The following is a 20,685-nucleotide window of genomic DNA, read 5'->3' on the forward strand; positions in this document are numbered from 1 at the left end:
TACTAAAGATACGAAACATAAATTAAACAACTTAAAATCTCTGACTGGCAGCCTTGGAATAAAAAATAGTTAGAGTGCCTGACCAGGCAGTGGCACAGTGGATAGAGCGTTGGACTGGGATGCCGAGGACCCAGGTTCGAGACCCCAAGGTCGCCAGCTTGAGCGCGGGCTCATCTGGTTTGAGCAAAAGCTCACCAGCTTGGACCCAAGGTCGCTGGCTCCAGCAAGGGGTTACTCATACTCAGTTTGCTGAAGGTCTGCAGTCAATGCACATATGAGAAAGCAATCAATGAACAACTAAGGTGTCGCAACGAAAAACTGGTGATCAATGCTTCTCGTCTCTCTCTGTTCCTGTCTGTCTGTCCCTATCTATTCCTCTCTCTGACTCTCTCTCTGTCTCTGTAAAAAAAAAAAAAAAAAGTTGGAGCAATGTTCTACTTACTCATACAGAGTTGAAGATTTTTGTTTTGGGTTAATGTCCCACAGCTTCTTATTACGGACAACATATTCAGTGCTGTGCTGTTCATAGAGAGCTTCGAATTCTTCCACATCTTGCCGAAGGTGGTCAGGCACTACAAATGGTCCTGAAGAACCTGAATTGCGTCTGTTGATAAAAAAATAAATTTTTTTTGTGAATAATAAGCTTTAGGTGACACAATGATCCGGGGTGGGGCAAAAACAGGTATACAGCTGTTTGTATGAAAAATAATACAGTAATTAATAATAATACAGGCATAAACTGTTTCATGTACTCACAACTGTAAACCTACTTTTGCCCCACTCGTATTTAAATTGAGACAAAGACAGTAACATATTACTCAGCATTACTATGCAAAAATAAAACTACCAGAGAATTTTTTTTCTTCTTTTCCAAGTGATGGGGGGAGATAGACAGATGCCCGCATGAGCCTGGGATCCACCTAGTAACCCCTGTCTGGGGTAAAGGCTCTGCCCATCTGGGACCATGCTCACAACAGAGTTCTTTTTAGTGCCTGAGGCAGAGGCTCCACAGTGCCTTCCTCAGTGCCCGGGGACAATGCGCTTGACCCAATCGAGCCATGGCTGTAGGAGGGGAAGGGTGGAGAAGCAGATGGTAGCTTCTCCTGTGTGCCCTGACTGGGAATTGAACCTGGGATATCCACATGCTGGGTCGACACTCTACCACTGAGCCAATCGGTCAGGGCCACTACCAGAGAATTTAATGCAGGAAAATTATGCTTCTACAATTATAGTCAAGAAATATATGTACCTGACTACTGAGTAAGCACTTGTTATTAACAACTTACTCTCTCACCAAGAGCAAATTTTTTAAAATACCTGATTTTAAAAATAAAATAATCAATGTTTCATTGGTTGTAACTTGTTAAAGAGAAAAATGAAAACATTTATTATAACTGTTATTAATTTAAATTAAAGTGAGACTGAGACTGGTAAAAAGTACTTAACACACAGATTTTTTTAAAAAAATGGAATGTTTCTAGCACTCTAAAAAGAGTGCAACTTGAGTATGGGCTCTATACCAGATTGCTGGGTTTAACTTCCGCTTTGCTGTTTACTATCTCTGTGTTCTTGGGTATGCCACTCAACTACACTGTGCCTTAGTTTCTTTATATATAAAATGAACATCATAATATCCAGTTCCTAGGGTAAAGGAGTGACTTAAATGGATTTAATCAGGTGGGGCAAAGGCAGGTTTACAGTTTATTATTATTTATTACTGTATTATTTTCCACATGAATTGTAAACCTACTTTTGCCTACCCTGTACATGTAAAGCTCTTAGAATAGTGTCTGGTGTATAAGTGTTATCTAAGTAAGGGCTCTTATTATTTTAACTTGAAACAATTTCTCCATTTAAAGAATCCATGAAAATGTGTAAAACAACTGTTATTACGCCATTAAGAAAAGTAAAAAACAAACAAACAAAAAACACCAAAACATTTTTTGTGGGTTTTTGCCCATAAACAAATATGATATAAAAAGGTCACTGCTACTCACTAGTTTCATTTCCTCTTATGTCTATTTGTTTCTTGTAAATTCAGCTTCAACAACCAGATGCTATTAAAAATCACTCACACCTAACATTAAACTATTACATCATATATAGCTTCCAAAACATCTCCATCTCTCCTATTATATAGCAAGTATGCTTATTGATAAGATATATGTATTCCAAACTGCCCGCTTATCTGTCAGACCTCATCCTTACTGGACTATCACCCCTGAGACAGAGGAATTCCAAGAAGCTGACAAGTCACCCCAAGGAGGGGCTCCGGACATACCAGGACTTTTAATTCAACACCCACATGCTCGAAATTCTTCCTAACCCCATATAATTTATCCCCCTAGCTTGTATTGGTGCCCTTCTTTTTGGAAAAGTGCCCCGGCAGGTTTTTCTCCTCTAATAAAGCCTGCACACCTGGTGATCGAGTGCCGTCTCGTTCTTACACTTATAATAATCAACAGAAAACTCTCTTCAATAAATATTTTAAAGAGCATTCTCTAGGGTTGCCCCACAGTATCTTGCACATGCACATAACAGGTTCTTAAATTTATCAAATGAATGTCATCTGCTTTATGATTTTAACGCCCTTCATATGAATTTTTAACATTGACAAGCCAAGCTATAAATTCACTCAGGATGGGTCAGATCAGGCTGTCATCACAGATGCACATCTTTCGACAGAGAAGTTAGGGAAAACACAAGTTGAAAGCACACTAAATAAACATCACTTAGTAAGTTAAACACTTGAGTTAAAACGAAGCAAAAATTTAAAAATTATACTTACTTATGGTCTTCACCTGAAGCAACAATTTCAGTTGTTATCGAAGCTATTCCAGACCCAACTAACATAGGCTGGTTTAAAAGACAGAAGAATGACAATAATTTTCTACCTTAAAATTACTATTAAAACTGACAAATGCTTACATAAATATGCAATGCAAATCAACAATACATGAGACTTATCTAAACTGTATTATGAATAAGAACACATAATAATAAAAGTTTCAACAACCATAAATAGGTCCAAATTAATATTTAGGCAGCTTCCCACACTCCCCCCAAAAATTAAATGTCACACAGTTTAAACTCCCATCTCAGATAAACTGAGGACATATGATCAAAGACAGAAAGAAAAGTATTATTGGCTGAGTCCTCCAAATACATGACAGCCATGAAGAGTCCACCGTAAGTCTTAAAAATAATGCCCTAGTGATCTCGTGGGCTTGGAGCAGAGCCTTGGGTAAAAGGAAAGAAGGAAGCCTATCAGCTCTGAGATTCTATGATCAGTATTTACCAACTTTATTTAGAATAGTTTAGATAATAACTCTACAAGTTATTTATAACAGGTATCATGTCTTATTATACAGATGGTAACGCTAGGGCACAGGGAAGTCAAATAACTAGCTCCAGTCACATATAAATAAGAACAGCAATAAAAATAATAATAATAATTGGTTGAGAGCCAAAATATAAACTTAGGTCTATATGACCCCAGAGCTGTCCTGGTCACTCTGCTCTGTGACTACTCGTACCGAGTCCCACTTTATGACAATTGTGTTTATTCAGAAAATAAAAAGGACAATAAAGATAAAAGTCTCTTTTAAGAGTTACTTATATATGATATGAACCTTAAACTTCCTCAAAATGTAGATGGCTGCCAAAATATCTTTAAAGCCTAGAAAGTCTTCTAAAAAATGCTTCAAAATATCTCAAGAATTGGTTAGTTTAATTTACACATTCAGTTATTTTACATAAGAATTAATACAGAAAACATTCCTTACCTTTGAATCCTTTGGCTTCTTTTTCTTGCCTTTGTTTTTTATCTTGGTTGAATTAAACTAAAAAATGAGGGGGGAAATCATTGAACACTCCAATAACAGCATCATGAAGCTACCATATATTATAAACGTACTGATTTTCACAGACTGATCATACGCTGAATCATATAAAATGTTTAAAAAAAATAACAATATAGTGTGTCAGCCTGAGTATTATAATTTATAATAGAAATTTTTAAAAAGTTTAGTGACGCTTAATGCTATAACTAAAATTACATTGTTCCAACATTTTAAATTCATTTTCAACAGGCTTTATGTAATTTCAAGTAATTAATCAGACTTAAAAAGTAATTTTAGTTATATGCTAATAGTATTTTAATGATCTTCCTTTTACTAAGGCTGTGATGGCGAACCTTTTTATAAAAACCGCCCACTTTTGCAGTGCTGGTCAACCTGGTCTCTCCCATCCACTAGTGAGTGTTCCAGCTTTCACGGTGGGAGTAGTGGAGCAACCAAATGGCGCCACGATTGGCCCACCATAAAAGCTGGAAGGCCCACTAGTGGGCGGGAGGGACCAGGTTGACGAGCACTGCAAAAATGGGCGGTTTTTATAAAAAGGTTCGCCATCATGGTACTAAGGCAAACTAGCCATTCTGTACCTGGCCAGACCCTGGGGAGCACACCGTGCATTTACAAGAAGCAGTCAATTCTCCTCCGGAGTGTTAGCTGTGTTTCCATACTCAGCTGGGCAATGTTTAAGTAAATGGAGGATTAAGACAAAATTTCAAGTATAGATGGCTTGATTCTAAATATTAGGAAACAACAATTTTCTGTTTGAAAACTGATACAACCTTCTAAAGCAGACAACTCTAGAATTATTTTAAGTTAAACTCAATTTTTAGCCACTCAAAACAAAGTTTCTCTGTTTTCCTTCAAGGGCAAAGCGTTAAAATTTTCACCATCACAGGTCATTTTTCATTTTCACACCAGAAGGTGACTCGAGAACTCCTTTCCTATTTCTCAGACTAACAATCAGTTGTGAAACATTAAGGCTGTTGTCTAATGTAAGCCTCAGTTTATGGATTGTTGCTCCAAACAAGAGGAAGACTGGGATTAGCATTCTAATGATTAGTACATGTTATCTCGAGTCCTCCATATAGGGTCTGGAGTACCACCTAAGATGTAATGAAACACTAGCCTGGGTCCTCCACTCTTCCTCTAATACCAATTAGAACATGACACGTAAAGCGATCAAGAAACTTACTGGAACGTCACCACTGTCTTGTTTCCTTAACACAGTGCAGCGGCTGTCTGCAGGAAGACACAGATGGTATCGTGAGGGATGGAACATGAACACTGCTGTACAATTCACTGAAGCCTTTAAGGAAACCGCCCCAAGAACACTAAGGAAGACTATGTCCTATGCTTACTTGGCTTTGGCACAGTCTAGTTTGGAAACCAAGGGTGAAATGGCTAACTAAATGGGAAACCAACTGCAAAGCACAAAATTTCAATCCACTTTAGTGCCTTCTAGATGCCAAACTCTATGCCAGGAGCTGGGAAAACAGAGATACATAAAACAGTCCTTGCCATCCACATGCCTGTGCTCTACAAAAAAAGACAAAGAGGCAAATACTTGCAAACTAGTGTGCTAACTGCCACAATGACTATAATGGGAATAGCATAGATGGAAGAACAAAGCCTTCAAGGGGAGAGGCCTAAGGAGGCTCAGGAAGGACTTTGGGGAGAAAGAGACCTGAAATGAACAAGCAATGGGGTGGAATGTGGCTGGAGAAACAGCATGAGCAAGGACAGGAGGCAGGAAAGCACAGGGCAGGTTGGGCACAGTGATGACAGGGGTGCTCATTCAGAGGGCAGATGGGCAGAGTGATGATGATTCCAGATATATGATATGAACTCAATCTGGAGGAAACACTAAGCAACTGTTCCCCAAACAGAATAGTTACAGGATCAGAGAGATCTTCCTCAAGAGTCCCTATAGGCAATGATATAGGAAGGATTTGGAAAGGGAGGGTGTAAAGACATGGAGAACGGTTTGGGGGCTACTGCAATGGTCTTGTTGTGAAAAGATCACAAAGGTCCTGACCCAGGGAACTGGAATGGACAGGAAAAGGCAGATCCAAAATGACGCTTATTTGGACTGCTGACAAACTAGATACAGGCTAATAGGGGAAAGGAAGAATCAAGACTAATTCCAGCTTTCCTGATTAAAATCAAGATATACAATGTTATGACATGAGATAAATTCAAGAAATAAGTGTGATATAAATGGGCTCAGCCACACTGCTCTTCAGGAGCCTCTTGGCTTCCTACACGGAAATCCCAACATGGAAATAAATACGCATCCAGACTTTAGGAGGGAGGCTGGGGCTCCCAATTATCATTATACTGATGACATTATTGCATTTCCTTATTTATGAGATCACTGAACTTTTAAAACTTATAAGAAATATAATCCAGAATCAAAGGAGATAAAATTGAGTACATCTGGGAAGGTGAGAAGTGGGACCTGGAAATCTGCAGGACTTTTAGATGCAGACCTTCTAGATCTGCAGGCCATCCGCCCCTATGACTGAGAGCAGAGGGACAGACACAGCCAGAGGACTGCGCATGGAACACAAGAACCGGGGAAATTGCACACAGAGAGACTTGTGTCCTTTTCAGTGTCTTGCTGTGTGATCCGACATGCACTGGGCTTTGCAGGCCCAGCTTCGGGCCAGCGTGTTATTACCAGCAGCAGCGCACTGACAGCAATGAACCCAGGCTGTCGAGCAACATGTCACCTCAGTCAGGAAGCAGTGTCCTAGGAGGATAAAGCCATCTGCATTTGAGTGGGCTCTTCCCTAAGAACCACAACAAAAGTATGCTTGTTGTTTCCTATATTGCATTTAAACTGTTTAACATGTGACATTACTGTACACTTTAAAACAAACAGCATGAAATTTAAAGGTCTAATGCCTAGCAACAGGTAGAATCTTGATGCTGAGAGAAAAGGAAAGGGCATTATCATAAGACATAAATGTAGTAGCAAAAATAAGAAATTCAAATGAATTTGGAATCAAAACTGTTATATTGTGAAGCAAAATGGGACCATACAGGTCATGGGCTCTAAATCCTCCTATTTTAATGATGAAGAAACTAAGAACCAACATCAGCTAAGGAAATAACTACTAGTTATCCTTTTCTGCCAAACTGGACTCCAAGCCCCTATCCAAACAGGTCCCCCGATTCCCCTCCATCCTCTCTAGGCCTGGTGGTCACCCTGTCCAAGTCCACATCTAGCTCAGACCCTGCCCCACACCAGGCTTCCCTCTTCCTGGGAGAACACACGTGCTCCATCCTCTGTCTGAACTCCCTCCCTGGTCCTCTCTCACTGAGCTTGCTCCCACATCACACAGATGTTCATCCCATTCTCCTCTGTGAAGCATCAAGTCCTTGAGGGTGAGACAAGCATTCTGAACTCCTTGCTAACACCTAGCACAGCAGGCAGGCCCATAGTAGAAACAAGCTTTGTAATGCAATGAGTTAGGGAAGAAACTGAGCCACAACCCAATCTCCTGATTCCCAGTTCTAGGTTCCACCTGCTACAGCAGCCATGTTGTTTGTTCTACAACAAACATCACCTACTCCCGCAGGCCATTCTCCTGACTGCTACACATAATAAATCCTGTCAACCTAATATGCAATCTTTGCCATGATGCTGTCAAAATATCTAAGATGAAAATAGTAATGATATAGTCCAGGGGTCAGGAACCTATGGCTTGCGAGCCAGATGTGGCTCTTTTGATGGCTGCATCTGGGTCGCAGACAAATCTTTAATAAAAATAATAATAACGTTAAAAATATAAAACATTCTCATGTATTACAATCCATTCATTTCCTACTGCTCATGTTCATGGTTGCGGGTGGCTGAAGCCAATCACAGCTGTCCTCCGGGACAACACCAAATTTTTATTGGATAATGCGTAAGGTACACAGGTTATTGTATGGCTCTCACGAAATTACATTTTAAAATATGTGGCGTTCATGGCTCTCTCAGCCAAAAAGGTTCCCGACCCCTGATATAATCAGTGTGACATACCAATCTGAGTTTTTACAACTTAGTTCCAGAGTAAAAAGGTTTTATGATGTGAAAAAAATTACTATTCTTAATCACTAACCTCCCCAAATAAGCAGTTTTACCATGATAATTTTCTCTATTAAAGTATTTAAATAAATCAGGTCCTCCACAGATTTTTTTCTAAGATGAGGTCTACTATAAACCGAAGCCTGGCCCGCGTACCCATGATGTCGAAGAACTCATCTAAAGCACTGTGTAAGGCCGGGAACTTGTCCCTGTGCTCTTCCAGCAGCCATATCAGGCACCGCGCTTCCTTCAGGGACGCCAACTCGCAGAAGTATTCGAGTCGCTTCCCTTCTATAGAGGGTAGCTTATGGCCGTATTTCTCATGCCACAGAAAAGTCATAATGCTGAAATCAAGGTTCTTAAGAGACGTTCCATAACGAGAAAGAAAAGACTCTGTGGCATCTAAGCCTGTAATAAAACAAAGGGCAAATTAGAAGACGGGAAACCACTTTCTGTGCAAACACGTTCATATTCACATCTTTGAAAATGGTTCTACTCCAGTTTGCTCACAACTGCAGTGCAAACACTTAAATACCTGAGAACAAGCTTGCTTAAGCTATCAGACATTTCAGAAACACCATTTAACATTGATATTGATAGTAATTCCTATCTATTAATTGAATAAGGTGGGCCAACAGTTTCTATTATTGATATTAATTTTTATTAGACTTAGGAAAAGAAGGCACTAAATTCCTTTAAAAATATAGCAATAACCTTTTCATGAATTCATAATGATTTGCACTCCAATTAGTACAAACTAGCAAGATTTTTCTTTTTTTCTGAAGTGAGAAGCAGGGAGGCAGAAAGACTCCCGCATGTGCCCGACCAGGATCCACCTGGTATGCCCACAAGGGGGCAATGTTCTGCCCATCTGGGCCATTGTTCCTTTGCAACCAGAGCCACTAGAGCCATTCTAGAGCCTGAGGCAGAGGCCATGGAGCCATTCTCAGCACCCAGGCCAACTTTGCTCCAATGGAGCCTTGGCTGCGGGAGGGGAAGAGAGATAGAAAGGGGAGGGGTAAGGGTGGAGAAGCAGATGGGCGCTTCTCCTGTGTGCCCTGGCCAGGAATCGAACTTAGGACTTCCACGTGTGGGCCAACGCTCTACCACTGAGCCAACTGGCCAGGGCCAAACGAGCAAGATTTTACAATGCTTTTCCACATATACTCCTTAGCAACAAAACATCAGTAATATACAAAAGCTTCCCAGATGCCTTTAAGACAGGAAATGTGTAAACTCCTCCCCCAACACCTCCAAGAATTGCTCCATATTCCCCCAAATATCAGGGCTCCTAACAATGCTCACAAAAGTCAAGGTGCTCACCACTCCTGCTTATTCCCCCTTGTCCAATCAGAAAAAAGAGTGGCTGCAACCCCATACTCTCCTACTCAAGAGTATGGTGACGCCCTGCTCTGTTAGCCCTGCTACTGACACAGCCACCAAAATACACCGTTAGCAGTCCTTGCCCCAGTGCCCCACAAAGCACCCTGCTTTAGCCAGCAAATGAAGCAGACTGCTGAGTCAAATGACCCTATACAGCTGGTTCTTCCCGATGAAACAGCAGCAGCTAAAGGTCAGGCTGCACTAAAAATTACTGTTGGTGAAAACCAGAATCAGGGCCCACACAAAATACTCAAAAGACACAAGGTTTAAGGGAATCGCCTATGAAGAAATCCTACATTCACACTTCCATCTAAGGCTCACAGCAGAGCGTGTGCTCAGTGAGGGACAGGCAGATCATACCTAGCATTGAAATGATCATTCCCCTCCCTCTATCTGCATATAAACTGACCTCTCTGTTAAACATGCATATGATGTGACTCCATTGTATAAACTTTCTATGAGCACAAGATAAAATTCCAGGAATTGGAAATTACTTGATTTTAATAAATGTGAGCTTTACATCAGGGTATAGTACAGCCTTGCCCATTAATATGCTTTAACCAACCTTTTATTTTTTACTTTATTTTATATTTATATTTTTATTTTATTTTATTATTTGTGAAAGGAGGGGAGGCAGAGACAGACTCCTGAATGTACCCTGACTGGGGTCCACCCAGCAAGCCCACTAGGGGGCAATGGTTTGCCCATCTGGGGCCCTTGCTCTGTTGCAACTAGAGCCATTTATTAGCACCTGAGATAAAGGCCATGGAGCCATCCTCAGTGCCTAAGGCCAACTCACTAATGGAGCCGTGGCTACAGGAGGGGAGGAGAGAGAGAGAGAGAGAGAGAGAGAGAGAGAGAGAGAAATAAAGAGAGAAGTGGGGGGCGGGTATGGAGAAGCAGAAGGGCACTTCTTCTGTGTGCCCTGACAAGGAATTGAACCCAGGACTTCCACACGCTGAGCTAATGCTCTACCACTGAGCCAACCGGCCAGGGCCCATTTAACAACTTTAAATACAAACTGCAACTTTAAATAGTATGCACGCATACTTATTAAAACGACACATTTAGTCTTCAGTATAAACTGAACCAAATCCAGAGCACACACTCAAATCCCCAGTCCCTGTCAGTGAGCTGTTTGGCCCACGGGCTGCTGTCTACCTGCATAAACACTGGTGTGCACAACCAGACAAGCCTCTTCTCTTGAGTTATCATATAAAACAAGTTAAAGTAAGAAATAAAAGTTATAATTTATGTATTGGGTTGGTAATAGACACCAATGGCATCATCCCTTAAGATTCATTTTCTGGGACCAGAAACCCATGGAGACCTATGTCAAGTCTGCTGCCATTTAAATTGTCTCCTCTCAAATGTATCACTATCTCCTCTCAAACCCTAGAATCCTAACAGCTCATGTCTCTAAAAACACAGGCAGGCCCGTGGCTCACAGAGGCCTGGCAGGCTAACCCTCTGGACTGCAGGCTACAGTAAGGCTCTGCTCTGCCACTGACCTTTTATCTAACAGCTACCAATTGAACTTACTATGCGAGGCCAGTTGCTATCAGTCACCAAGGTAAACAGGGCCCAGGAACGTACCCAAAAAATCACTATCCAGTGCTAGACAACAGCTCTGCCTGCAGCTGCTCCTGCAGTCCCTGGTTGGGGGTGTAGGTAGCCTGCTTGGGGCGGGAGGGCGGGGGGTGGGGGGTGGAGGAGGTGGTGTCCTTCCTCAACCAAATTAGGAAAACCAGTATAGAGTAACAGTTTTTAATCCTGTTGTTTTTAACAACCCAGGTATTTTTCTCCTAATTGTTAGGTATAAATTACTCCTTAGGTGATCCTAAGCAATTAGTTCCATCTGCTCTTCTCTCTAAATTTTTCATTAAAAAATCAGACTCCTGAACTGGAGAATCCCATAGGTCACAGACCGCTGACTCCAAGGGTGCTAGGTACCCATGGCTGGACCCAGCAGTTACTGTTTATACACTACAAATACTTTAGCATAAATGGGACTGGATTTTCTAACTGACTAAACTTCTGTGTTTACACCTGTTGAAAAAGTATACTGTAACCTACCTATAAAATAACCCAGGCCCTGGCCAGTTGGCTCAGTTGGCAGGGCGTCAGCCCAGCATGTGGATGTTCCAGGTTCGATCCCCTGGTCAGGGCACACAGCAGAAGTGACCATCTGCTTCTTCACCCCTATCCCCCTTTCTTTCCCATAGCTATGGCTCAATTGATTTGAGTGCTTTGACTCTAGGCATTGAAGATAATAGCTCCATGGAGCCTCTCTACCTCAGGCACTAAAAATAGCTCAGTTGCAAGTATGGCCCTAGATGAGCAGAGCATCAGCCCCAGACAGGGGTTGCCAGGTAGATCCCAGTTGGGTTCATGCGGGAGTCTGTCTCTCTATTTCCCCTCCTCTCAACTGGAAAAGAGGAAAAAATAACCTGAAAATGGTGAGTAGGGAAAATAGAATTTCTATCCATACCAATCTGTAATCCTTTAATCCTTTATTTTAAAAAGTAATAAATAATGATAGGAAGGAGAAGGGCTCATGGCCCACATTTCTCCTTCCCCGACACTGATCTCCAGGACTAACTGACATACCAAAGCTGTTAAGTTTCTGGATCCAGGTGGCTAATTTTGGCTCCATTTCTTTAAGCTCGCTCAAAACATGCAGAAATATCCTTGTTTTGACTCGATTCTGTTCTTGAATCAAGTGACGAATGACATAGTCCACTGCTTCATTCAGAAAATTTCTGCTGGAAAAACAGGTTGTATAGTCTTCTGTGCTTAACACCTTCCATGAGAGCAACTCTTTGAGAAGCTTGGATGCGTTCAGCACGCCGGATCTGATCTTGCTGGCGTGCTGCTGGATGCACTGCAGAATCCTGTCGTCCACGAACCGGCAGCTCTCGGAACTCACAGTTTCTAAGGATCAACAACACTGGTCAGTTACAGTGAGAAATAGGACCAACTTGCAAAGACAGACACTCAAAAAGAAATGGCGTCACATTACATAATAGTATAAACCTGACTCAGTAGGAGTCTTTGTGTTTTTTTAAATAAACAACTCAAGAAATTTTAAATTAGGAATATGAATGGGGCAAAAGTATATTGACAGTGGTTTGTATGGAAAATAATACAATAATTAATAATAATGCAAGAATAAACTCTGTAGTTTGAGCACTCACAACTGTAAACCTACTTTTGCCTCACTCCATGTTGAACAATACCTTTGAAAAAATATGAAAGTTCATATTAAGCATAACACATCAAAAGTGCCTTTTCTCCTTCACTCTATACCACTCATGTAATATCTAAAATGTTAGTTTCTCTAAAATAAGTTCACTTTCCTCAACCACTCTAACCCAGCCTCATCAATCATCTAAAAGTCATATTCAATACATACATTTAGTCATTTAAGAATGCAAAAGTTGTCTCGGGTTTTTTTGGAGTGGAAGGAGTCATTTATTCAGTTATAGATTCATATGATATTTGATCGTTCTTATTACTCAGCTTATGTAGTAGGATCCTAAACTGCAGACCTGGGACTCCCTGACTACAATAAAAAAACATCTCAAGTTCATCTTCCCACCTGCTCATCCCCCTAATGGACGGCCATTTAGCCTCTTGAAGCCTACAAAGTTAAAATACCACACTCAACTGAAAACATTTTTAGTGGGAAAGATAATTTTGACTGATGTGTGAACATTAATGGAATAGTAGATGAAAAATAAAGACAGCAAGAGGAAATATTTCATTTTAAAGACAGCCATTGTTGTAGAAAATGAGAATAACTTACTTCAACTCATCTGGAAGTAAACACACCAACCAACATGTCCACAGTTTCTTACTATTTAGTAACATCACCTGATACATTCCCACGTTGGTCATGGAGTAACTAACACAAAAGGCTGGATGGAGTAGGCAGTCTCCACAGTACCTTTTATGAACAGCTTCCTTATGTGAACTCAGCATTATTTCGGATACTCAGTAATGAATTTACAGTTCACTGTTTTAGAACTTATATCCACATAGTGAAGTCTACAGACCACTGTCAAACACACAACACTCATGCTGGGTATTACTTCCACCTTCAGTTCAGGGATGAGGAAACTCATCCGCCCCAGGTTAGTGTAGTGGCTGGGCAGTATTTTGAATCCCCACGTACTGCTTTCAAAATCAGTGCCCTTTGCACCACCCTCTCCCATGATACTATTAACTGAAATCCAAATTTCAATTCAGTAACAATTAACGTAAGGCTCAGTAAGATGAATATTTGTATTTGTAGTTCAAGTGAGGATACACTGTTCGCATATCATGCCTAGGACTCCAGCCTACCTTTCTGCGCCTCAACTTGGGATGGGTTACTTTCCCTTAAGTCCTCTTCCAGTCTTTCTTGTGCTAACTTTTTTGCTTCCTGCTTTTGGATCTTTCTCTTCAATCTTTTGTCTTCTTTCAGTCTTAGCTTCTCTAGGCTGATAAACATTTACAATTAGTGACAATTCACCTTTCTTGTAAACTCACTACCTTCCCTTTGTCTACTGTGGAAACCACTCTCTACGCAACAAGTTAGAAAAATTCCTTTTCAGTGAGAACTTAGTCTACATCTTTTCTGTTCAGTATCACAAACTGTTGACACACGTGGTCAATTCAGTCAAACTAAAGGTACATGTTTCATGAACAAAAACCTCGGCGATTGGGTGGCACTTAACCAAGGGAGGCAGGTAGAATGTATAAATGTTATTTCCATGTTCATAAGTTACTGCTTAGGGTAAAGAAAAACAATAAAATTACTTTACAAGATAATATATATAAACACTCAGTTCAAAGAAAGACCCCACAGTAAACTATTATTTTAACACTTCAATGATGGTCCACGACACCAGAATTTGGTTGACAGAGTTATAACAAATTCTCAACAAATAGTTCTATTCATCTTTTCTTTTGTTTTCTCTTGTTCAACGATTAAAAAAAAATAGAATAGAAAATAAGAGGCAGGAAAAGCAAAAAGGATTGAGATTATTTGATCTGAACAAGATGATACAAAAAAGGGAATGATTCTGACAGTATGTTGAGTATTTCAGTGTGAGAAATAACTCATTGGTTCAAAATATTTGCTGAAGAGAGTTAAAAAATACTCATCTGGTTGATTCCAAATTCTCAGTTTAAAAAACTGAGAGCTTAGTATACAATTTTTATCTAACTGCCAAATCTGATCAAACATCATTTCACAGCATCAAATGTCATAATTTGACTTACAAATTCAACCACTAAACAAAGTTTCTTATTCAAGTTTTTAGTATTTATTCATTCCAGGCTAGTTCTCTTTAAGTTTTAAATATTCATAGAAATCATTTAAAAACTACTTATTTTGAGGCCCTGGCCGGTTGGCTCAGCAGTAGAGCATCGGCCCAGCATGTGGAAGTCCCAGGTTCGATTCCTGGCCAGGGTTACATAGGAGAAGCACCCATCTGCTTCTCCACTCTTCCCCCTCTTCTTTCTCTCTATTTCTCTCTTCCTCTCCCACAGCCAAGGCTCTATTGGAGCAAAAGTTGGCCCGGGCACTGAGGATGGCTCCATGGCCTCTGCCTCAAGTGCTAAAATGGCTCCAGTTACAATGGAACAATGCCCCAGATGAGCAGAGCATCGCCCCCTGGTGGCATGCCGGGTGGATCCCAGTAGGGCGCATGCGGGAGTCTGTCTCTTTGCCTCCGTTTCTCACTTCAGAAAACACACACACACACACACACACACACACACAAAAAAAAAAAACCCCACACACACCACTTATTTTGATAAGTATGTACAGCCAATTTAAAAAGCAGCATGATTTAGACATCTCATTTAATAGAGTTATATTGTAAAAGACATCATTGAGCTAGAGTTGGTTAAAATCTTACCTAGAACATTTCTGTTTCAGAATTGGCCTTGGAGGAACCTTTTCTTTTACGACCTTGTGTTCAAACTTTGAATAAAACAAAGACATTCAAAATTTGTCTTATTCCCATGACAAAAAGCACAAAACCTCAAGTAAGAAGCATTTCAGAATCACATAGTCAATGCTCAATTTGGCAGAGAACAGTTATGATCTGACACAGACAAAAGTCCAGAAAACTTTAGCAAAACAATTTACTGAAAAAAAGAACTAAAAGTAGACACAGTGCAGCAAGAATTTTTTAAAATTAAAAGTAAGCAGAGATCAAATAAACTACAAATATCATTACAACAACCACTCCTGCCACCTCCAACAGACCTTTCCCTCCCTAAGAACCCCACCCCAAAGTATCCGAATGTAGACTGGGGATTAAGGAAATAGGTTACAGAAAGTGTAACAACAGTAAGGCTACACTGTAAAAGGCCTCCTTTTCCTGTTAGGAAATAAAAGAATGTGAGAATCCTTCACGGCAGAGAAGGTTCTCACATTCTAGTAGTCCCTATTAAGTAACTATTTCCTGAAAAAGACAAGATCCAAACTGTACAACTTTCATAAATTTAAATCATGCTTTAAAAGGTGTAAGCATTTTGGTTATTAATTTTTTTTTTTTTTTTTACAGAGACAGAGAGAGAGTCAGAGAGAGGGATAGGGACAGACAGACAGGAACGGAGAGAGACAAGAAGCATCAATCATTAGTTTTTCATTGTGACACCTTAGTTATTCATTGATTGCTTTCTTATATGTGCCTTGACCAGGGGGGCTACAGCAGACCAAGTAACCCCTTGCTCAAGCCAGTGACCTTGGGTCCAAGCTGGTGAGCCTTGCTCAAACCAGATGAGCCTGTGCTCAAGCTGGCGACCTTGGGGTCTCGAACCTGGGTCCTCCGCATCCCAGTTCGACGCTCTATCCATTGTGCCACCGCCTGGTCAGGCATTTTTGGTTATTAATTTAATAAGATTTCCCCTTAATTACTTACTTCACATTTCACTTGACCACCGCTGCCAAAGATGACAATCTTAGAAATGATACCTTTGCAGTCAGGAGTAAGACAGACTCCTTGTAGAAAATCCTATTTGATTAAAACAAATGCTTTATTTCGGAATAACTCTATATATGTATACATATATACCATTTTAACCATCAGGAACAGTTAAAATATGGTCACAAACTTCCTCCTTCAGGAACACCACCTATATGGCTGACCACATGACTTGCTTTGGTCAACAGAAGGAGCGCTGACCTGACGCACACCATGTCCCAGAGAAAGCTTTACGAAACACTGAATGGACTAGCCACTGCTCTTTACCCTCTGCCACAAGAACATGGCCAGGCAACCTCTCGATTCCAACACTAAGAACACAGCCACACAGACTCAAGCTGCGGCACCCGACCCTGGCCAACAGCTGCAGACCCTCAGAACAGGTAAAGTGAGCAAGATGAACCTTTCTCGTAGGTCATGAGATATTTGGGTGTATACCACTTCAGTATACCCTCATGAAAGCTAATTTACAGAGGCACCGTTCAACCCATGGGAATGGTTATGACCACTAATGAAGCATGTATAGTTAGAGAAACTCAATTAAGGTAAGACACAGACATGGCAGAAGTGACTTATAGGTAACAGTGACTTAGTCATATCATGATATCTCTAGGTAACTATGTGAACATGTATAAAATGTGAACAAGTATCTCTACCAAGCCTAATTCCTAGTGCTAATATATATCGAGCGTACCGCTTTATTTTTTCCCCAATGAAAATAAAGCTATGCAATGTAGAAACAGATGCTCTTTTTTTTCTTTAGTCTAAGCTTATACGAATCACAAATTCTATGAATAGAAATGAGATTTTATACCTATACTCAGAAAGTATACCTAGCTAATGATAATTAACATCACTATCTTGCTAATTAGGAGAAACTCCAATGAGAAGAGGCAGTATAAAATTTAAGTTGATCCTTAGTACAAATTATCTCATCAAATTTTGGCAGAAAAAAAAAAATCTGAAACCCCAATTCTACATCATAATTTTAAAGTAATTTAATGAAAGATGCCTGAAGGACTAAAATTGGCAATGCATAACTTAAGAACTATATTTTAAAACTAAATATTAAAATTTTTATTTACTTATTACTATTTTAAAAATATTATAGGTCTTTATTTATTTATTTTTCTATGATTTTATTTATTGATTTTTGAGAGAGGAGAAAGGGTGGGGGAAAAGTGGGAACCATCAACTGTTTCTCATATGTGCCTTGACTGAGCAAGCCCAGGGTTTTGAACCAGAGATCTCAGCATTCCAGGCTGATGCTCTATCCACTGCGCCAGCACAGGCCAGGCAAAATTCTTATCTTTGATCATAATATTCCCAATGTAAAGTGGTTAAATAATTTTTTGAAGATTTTTATGGTTATTGCCTTTACACTTGTAGTAAATAAAAACAAAAACTGATTTTCAACATTGTAATTAAAATTTTAATTTAAAACTTTATGTCAAAATGCACTGGAAGGAATTTATATTCATTTAAGATTCTCGAGGGGAAAAATAAATGTACAATTGGTATATTAGAAAGTCCAATTTTATTAGCCTTACCTTGTCAATTTTATCATTAAAGGTTGTTGCTTTTAACTTCTTCCAACAGTTGATGTGGAATTCTATTCTGCAGTACTGGCAACAGCTGATTCGTATAAAACCCTGGGGGGATAAAATTTTTTTAATTCACACTTTAAAGGTGTTTCCTCTCTCTTACACACACATAAATTCTCTCTCACTCACAGTGCATATTAAGACAAAAAGCTGTTTACTTATTTAAAAAAATTTTTTTTTTACAGAGACAGAGAGAGGGTTAGATAGGGACAGACAGGAACGGAGAGAGATGAGAAGCATCAATCATCAGTTTTTCGTAGCTACACCTTAGTTGTTCACTGATTGCTTTCTCATATGTGCCTTGATTGTGGGCCTTCAACAGACTGAGTAACTCCTTGCTCGAGCCAGCAACCTTGAGTCCAAGCTGGTGAGCTTTTTTTTTTTTTTGCAACCTTCTGGTAAACTAACGCTGAGTAACTAATTTTCTCAATTAAATTCCATACTTGGCCTGACCAGGAGATGGCGCACTGGATAGAGCATCTGGTCAGGCGCTATCATATCATATTCTTGAAAACTAACTCTGAGTAATTTACTCAATTAAATTCCAGACTTGGCCTGACCAGGCAGTGGCGCAGTGGATAGAGCATCAGACTGGGATGCAGAGGACCCAGGTTCGAGACCCCGTGGTCACCAGCTTGAGCGCGGTCTCATCTGGTTTGAGCAAAATCCCACCAGCTTGAACCCAAGGTTGCTGGCTCCAGCAAGGGGTTACTCAGTCTGCTGAAGGCCCACGGTCAAGGCACATATGAGAAAGCAATCAATGAACAACTAAGGTGTTGCAACGCGAAATGAAAAACTAATGATTGATGCTTCTCATCTCTCTCCGTTCCTGTCTGTCTGTCCCTGTCTATCACTCTCTCTGTCTCTGTAAAAAAATAAAAAATTAAAAAAATTAAAAAAAAAAGAATCAACCAATAAATGTATAAATAGGTAGAACAACAAATTGATGTTTCTCTCTCTCTAAGATCAATCAATACATTAAAAAATTTAAAAAAAAAAATTCCAGACTTGGTCTCACACTTAGGTTTCTGAGAGTCAATTCAGTTATTATAAGGGCCTTTAAATTCTTGGAGTCAGTTTATACATTAGAATTGTAACATCTCAGAGGTAACAACCCCATTTTGTTTCCTGTGTTGCCAGGAACACAGTGGCTGGAAAGAGGAAATGGGATTAGCCAGCCCCTTCCCAGGTCCCCACTGGGCCCTCAGTGTTCATTTCAGCAACTCTGATGACCTAGACCTAGCAAAGTCCAAGGAGGGGTGGACAACAGGACATAAAACTACTGGCAAGCCAGAGAACTTGGTGCCTCCAATTACACGATTTGTTCTGAATTCATTTTAAGGCACAAATGTGCAAGTTAATGTCCCAGTAGAGATTGACTATTTACCTTAAAGTCTGGATCTGTTATGTATATCTGGATTTTGGAATATCCATAGCACTTTTGATAGCAACAAATGGCATCTGGCACTGGAGGGAACCTGCATTCTTCAATAAATTTCTCTAACAGCCTCTAAAACAAAAATAAACAAAAATGATACTGCTACAACACTAATTTGTCAGTCAAAATGCTTGCTATATCAATAACCTCTTGCCATCAAAATATTTTCAGCATAGGAATTTTTAAGTTAAATTTTAATTAAATGTTTTTAGCCAAGAAAAACTACATGCCACTTTTTAACATTTTCCTTGTAGAAGGAGACTGACATAGAGGCATGCCAAGAGAGAATGATGGCAAGGGGGGGAGGCGCAAAGGTGCAAAGATTAAATTTTTCCAGAATTTCAAAGCCAGAATAAAAATCTTACCCTGTTATAACCATCAAACCTTATTTTACAATTCTACAAATAAGGTAGAATAACCCTTAGGACTCCAGGGGTCTCCTTCCCAATGGCCCTTCACCTGGGATCCTACCACTTTCACTCACAGCCCCGCCCCCCTTATACAGGCACCTTGCTCGTTCCTGCCTTCCAGGAAGAACTGTCCCCTACTCCTGAAACCTCCAAGAGACTTAAGCATGCTCCCAGAGCTGCCTTTGTCATCAACAGTTCTTCTGCCTCCCTCCCTTGTAGTATAAAGAGAGGAAAACCCAATGATCCCTGTTTTGTGTCTTACTTTTTTTAATACGAGCTTCAGGTAAGATATCACTCACATACCATCCAATTTGCATAAAGTACGTTTGTAGTGGACTCCCAGGATTGTACGACCATCACCACAATATAATCAGTGGTCGGCAAACAAGTTAGTCAACAGAGCCAAATATTAACAGTACAACAATTGAAATTTCTTTTAAAGGCCAAATTTTTTAAACTTAAACTATATAGGTAGGTACATTGTTATTAACTTAATTAGGGTACTCCCAAGCTGGCCTTTGCTAAACACTCAAGGGGCCAAAGAACCACGGTTTGCCGACCACTGAATTCTAAATTGACATTTTCATCACCCAGCAAGAAGCCCCTACCCATTAGCAGTCCTTCCCCAATTTCCCTTAATCCCTACCTCATCACAACCACTCATCTACTTTCTGTCTGACTCTATGGAGATTTGCCTATTCTGAAGATTTCACATGAATAGGATCATACAATATGTAGTCTTTTGTGTCTGGCTTCTTTCACTCAGCATGTTTTTGAGGTTCATTTATGTTGTAGCACACATCAGTACTTTATGCCTTTCTACCACTGAAAAATATTCAGTTGTATAAACAAACACATCTGACTGTTATAAATACTGTTGTTATGAACATTCATGTACAAGTTTTTGTGAGAACTTGTGCTTTCTTTTCTCTATATAT

At 40.0% G+C, this 20,685-nt stretch overlaps 1 protein-coding gene across 11 annotated transcripts in view; it reads right to left on the reverse strand.

The window, feature by feature from the left end:
* Window positions 1-20,685, reverse strand: part of TTC3 (tetratricopeptide repeat domain 3) — a 125,468-nt gene that overhangs the window by 44,410 nt on the left and 60,373 nt on the right. For all 11 annotated transcript variants that reach the window (XM_066259391.1, XM_066259401.1, XM_066259402.1 and 8 more), the window contains 11 exons: window positions 19,287-19,409; window positions 17,846-17,947; window positions 16,233-16,325; window positions 15,222-15,286; window positions 13,660-13,796; window positions 11,923-12,246; window positions 8,086-8,337; window positions 5,047-5,093; window positions 3,786-3,842; window positions 2,789-2,856; window positions 443-604 (listed from right to left, as the gene is read on the reverse strand). In XM_066259391.1, coding sequence (XP_066115488.1) covers window positions 443-604; window positions 2,789-2,856; window positions 3,786-3,842; window positions 5,047-5,093; window positions 8,086-8,337; window positions 11,923-12,246; window positions 13,660-13,796; window positions 15,222-15,286; window positions 16,233-16,325; window positions 17,846-17,947; window positions 19,287-19,409 — 1,430 coding nt within the window. The remainder of the gene's footprint in view (window positions 1-442; window positions 605-2,788; window positions 2,857-3,785; window positions 3,843-5,046; window positions 5,094-8,085; window positions 8,338-11,922; window positions 12,247-13,659; window positions 13,797-15,221; window positions 15,287-16,232; window positions 16,326-17,845; window positions 17,948-19,286; window positions 19,410-20,685) is intronic.

Source organism: Saccopteryx bilineata, chromosome 2 (genome assembly GCF_036850765.1).
Source record: "Saccopteryx bilineata isolate mSacBil1 chromosome 2, mSacBil1_pri_phased_curated, whole genome shotgun sequence".
NCBI classification, from domain to species: Eukaryota; Metazoa; Chordata; class Mammalia; order Chiroptera; family Emballonuridae; genus Saccopteryx; species Saccopteryx bilineata.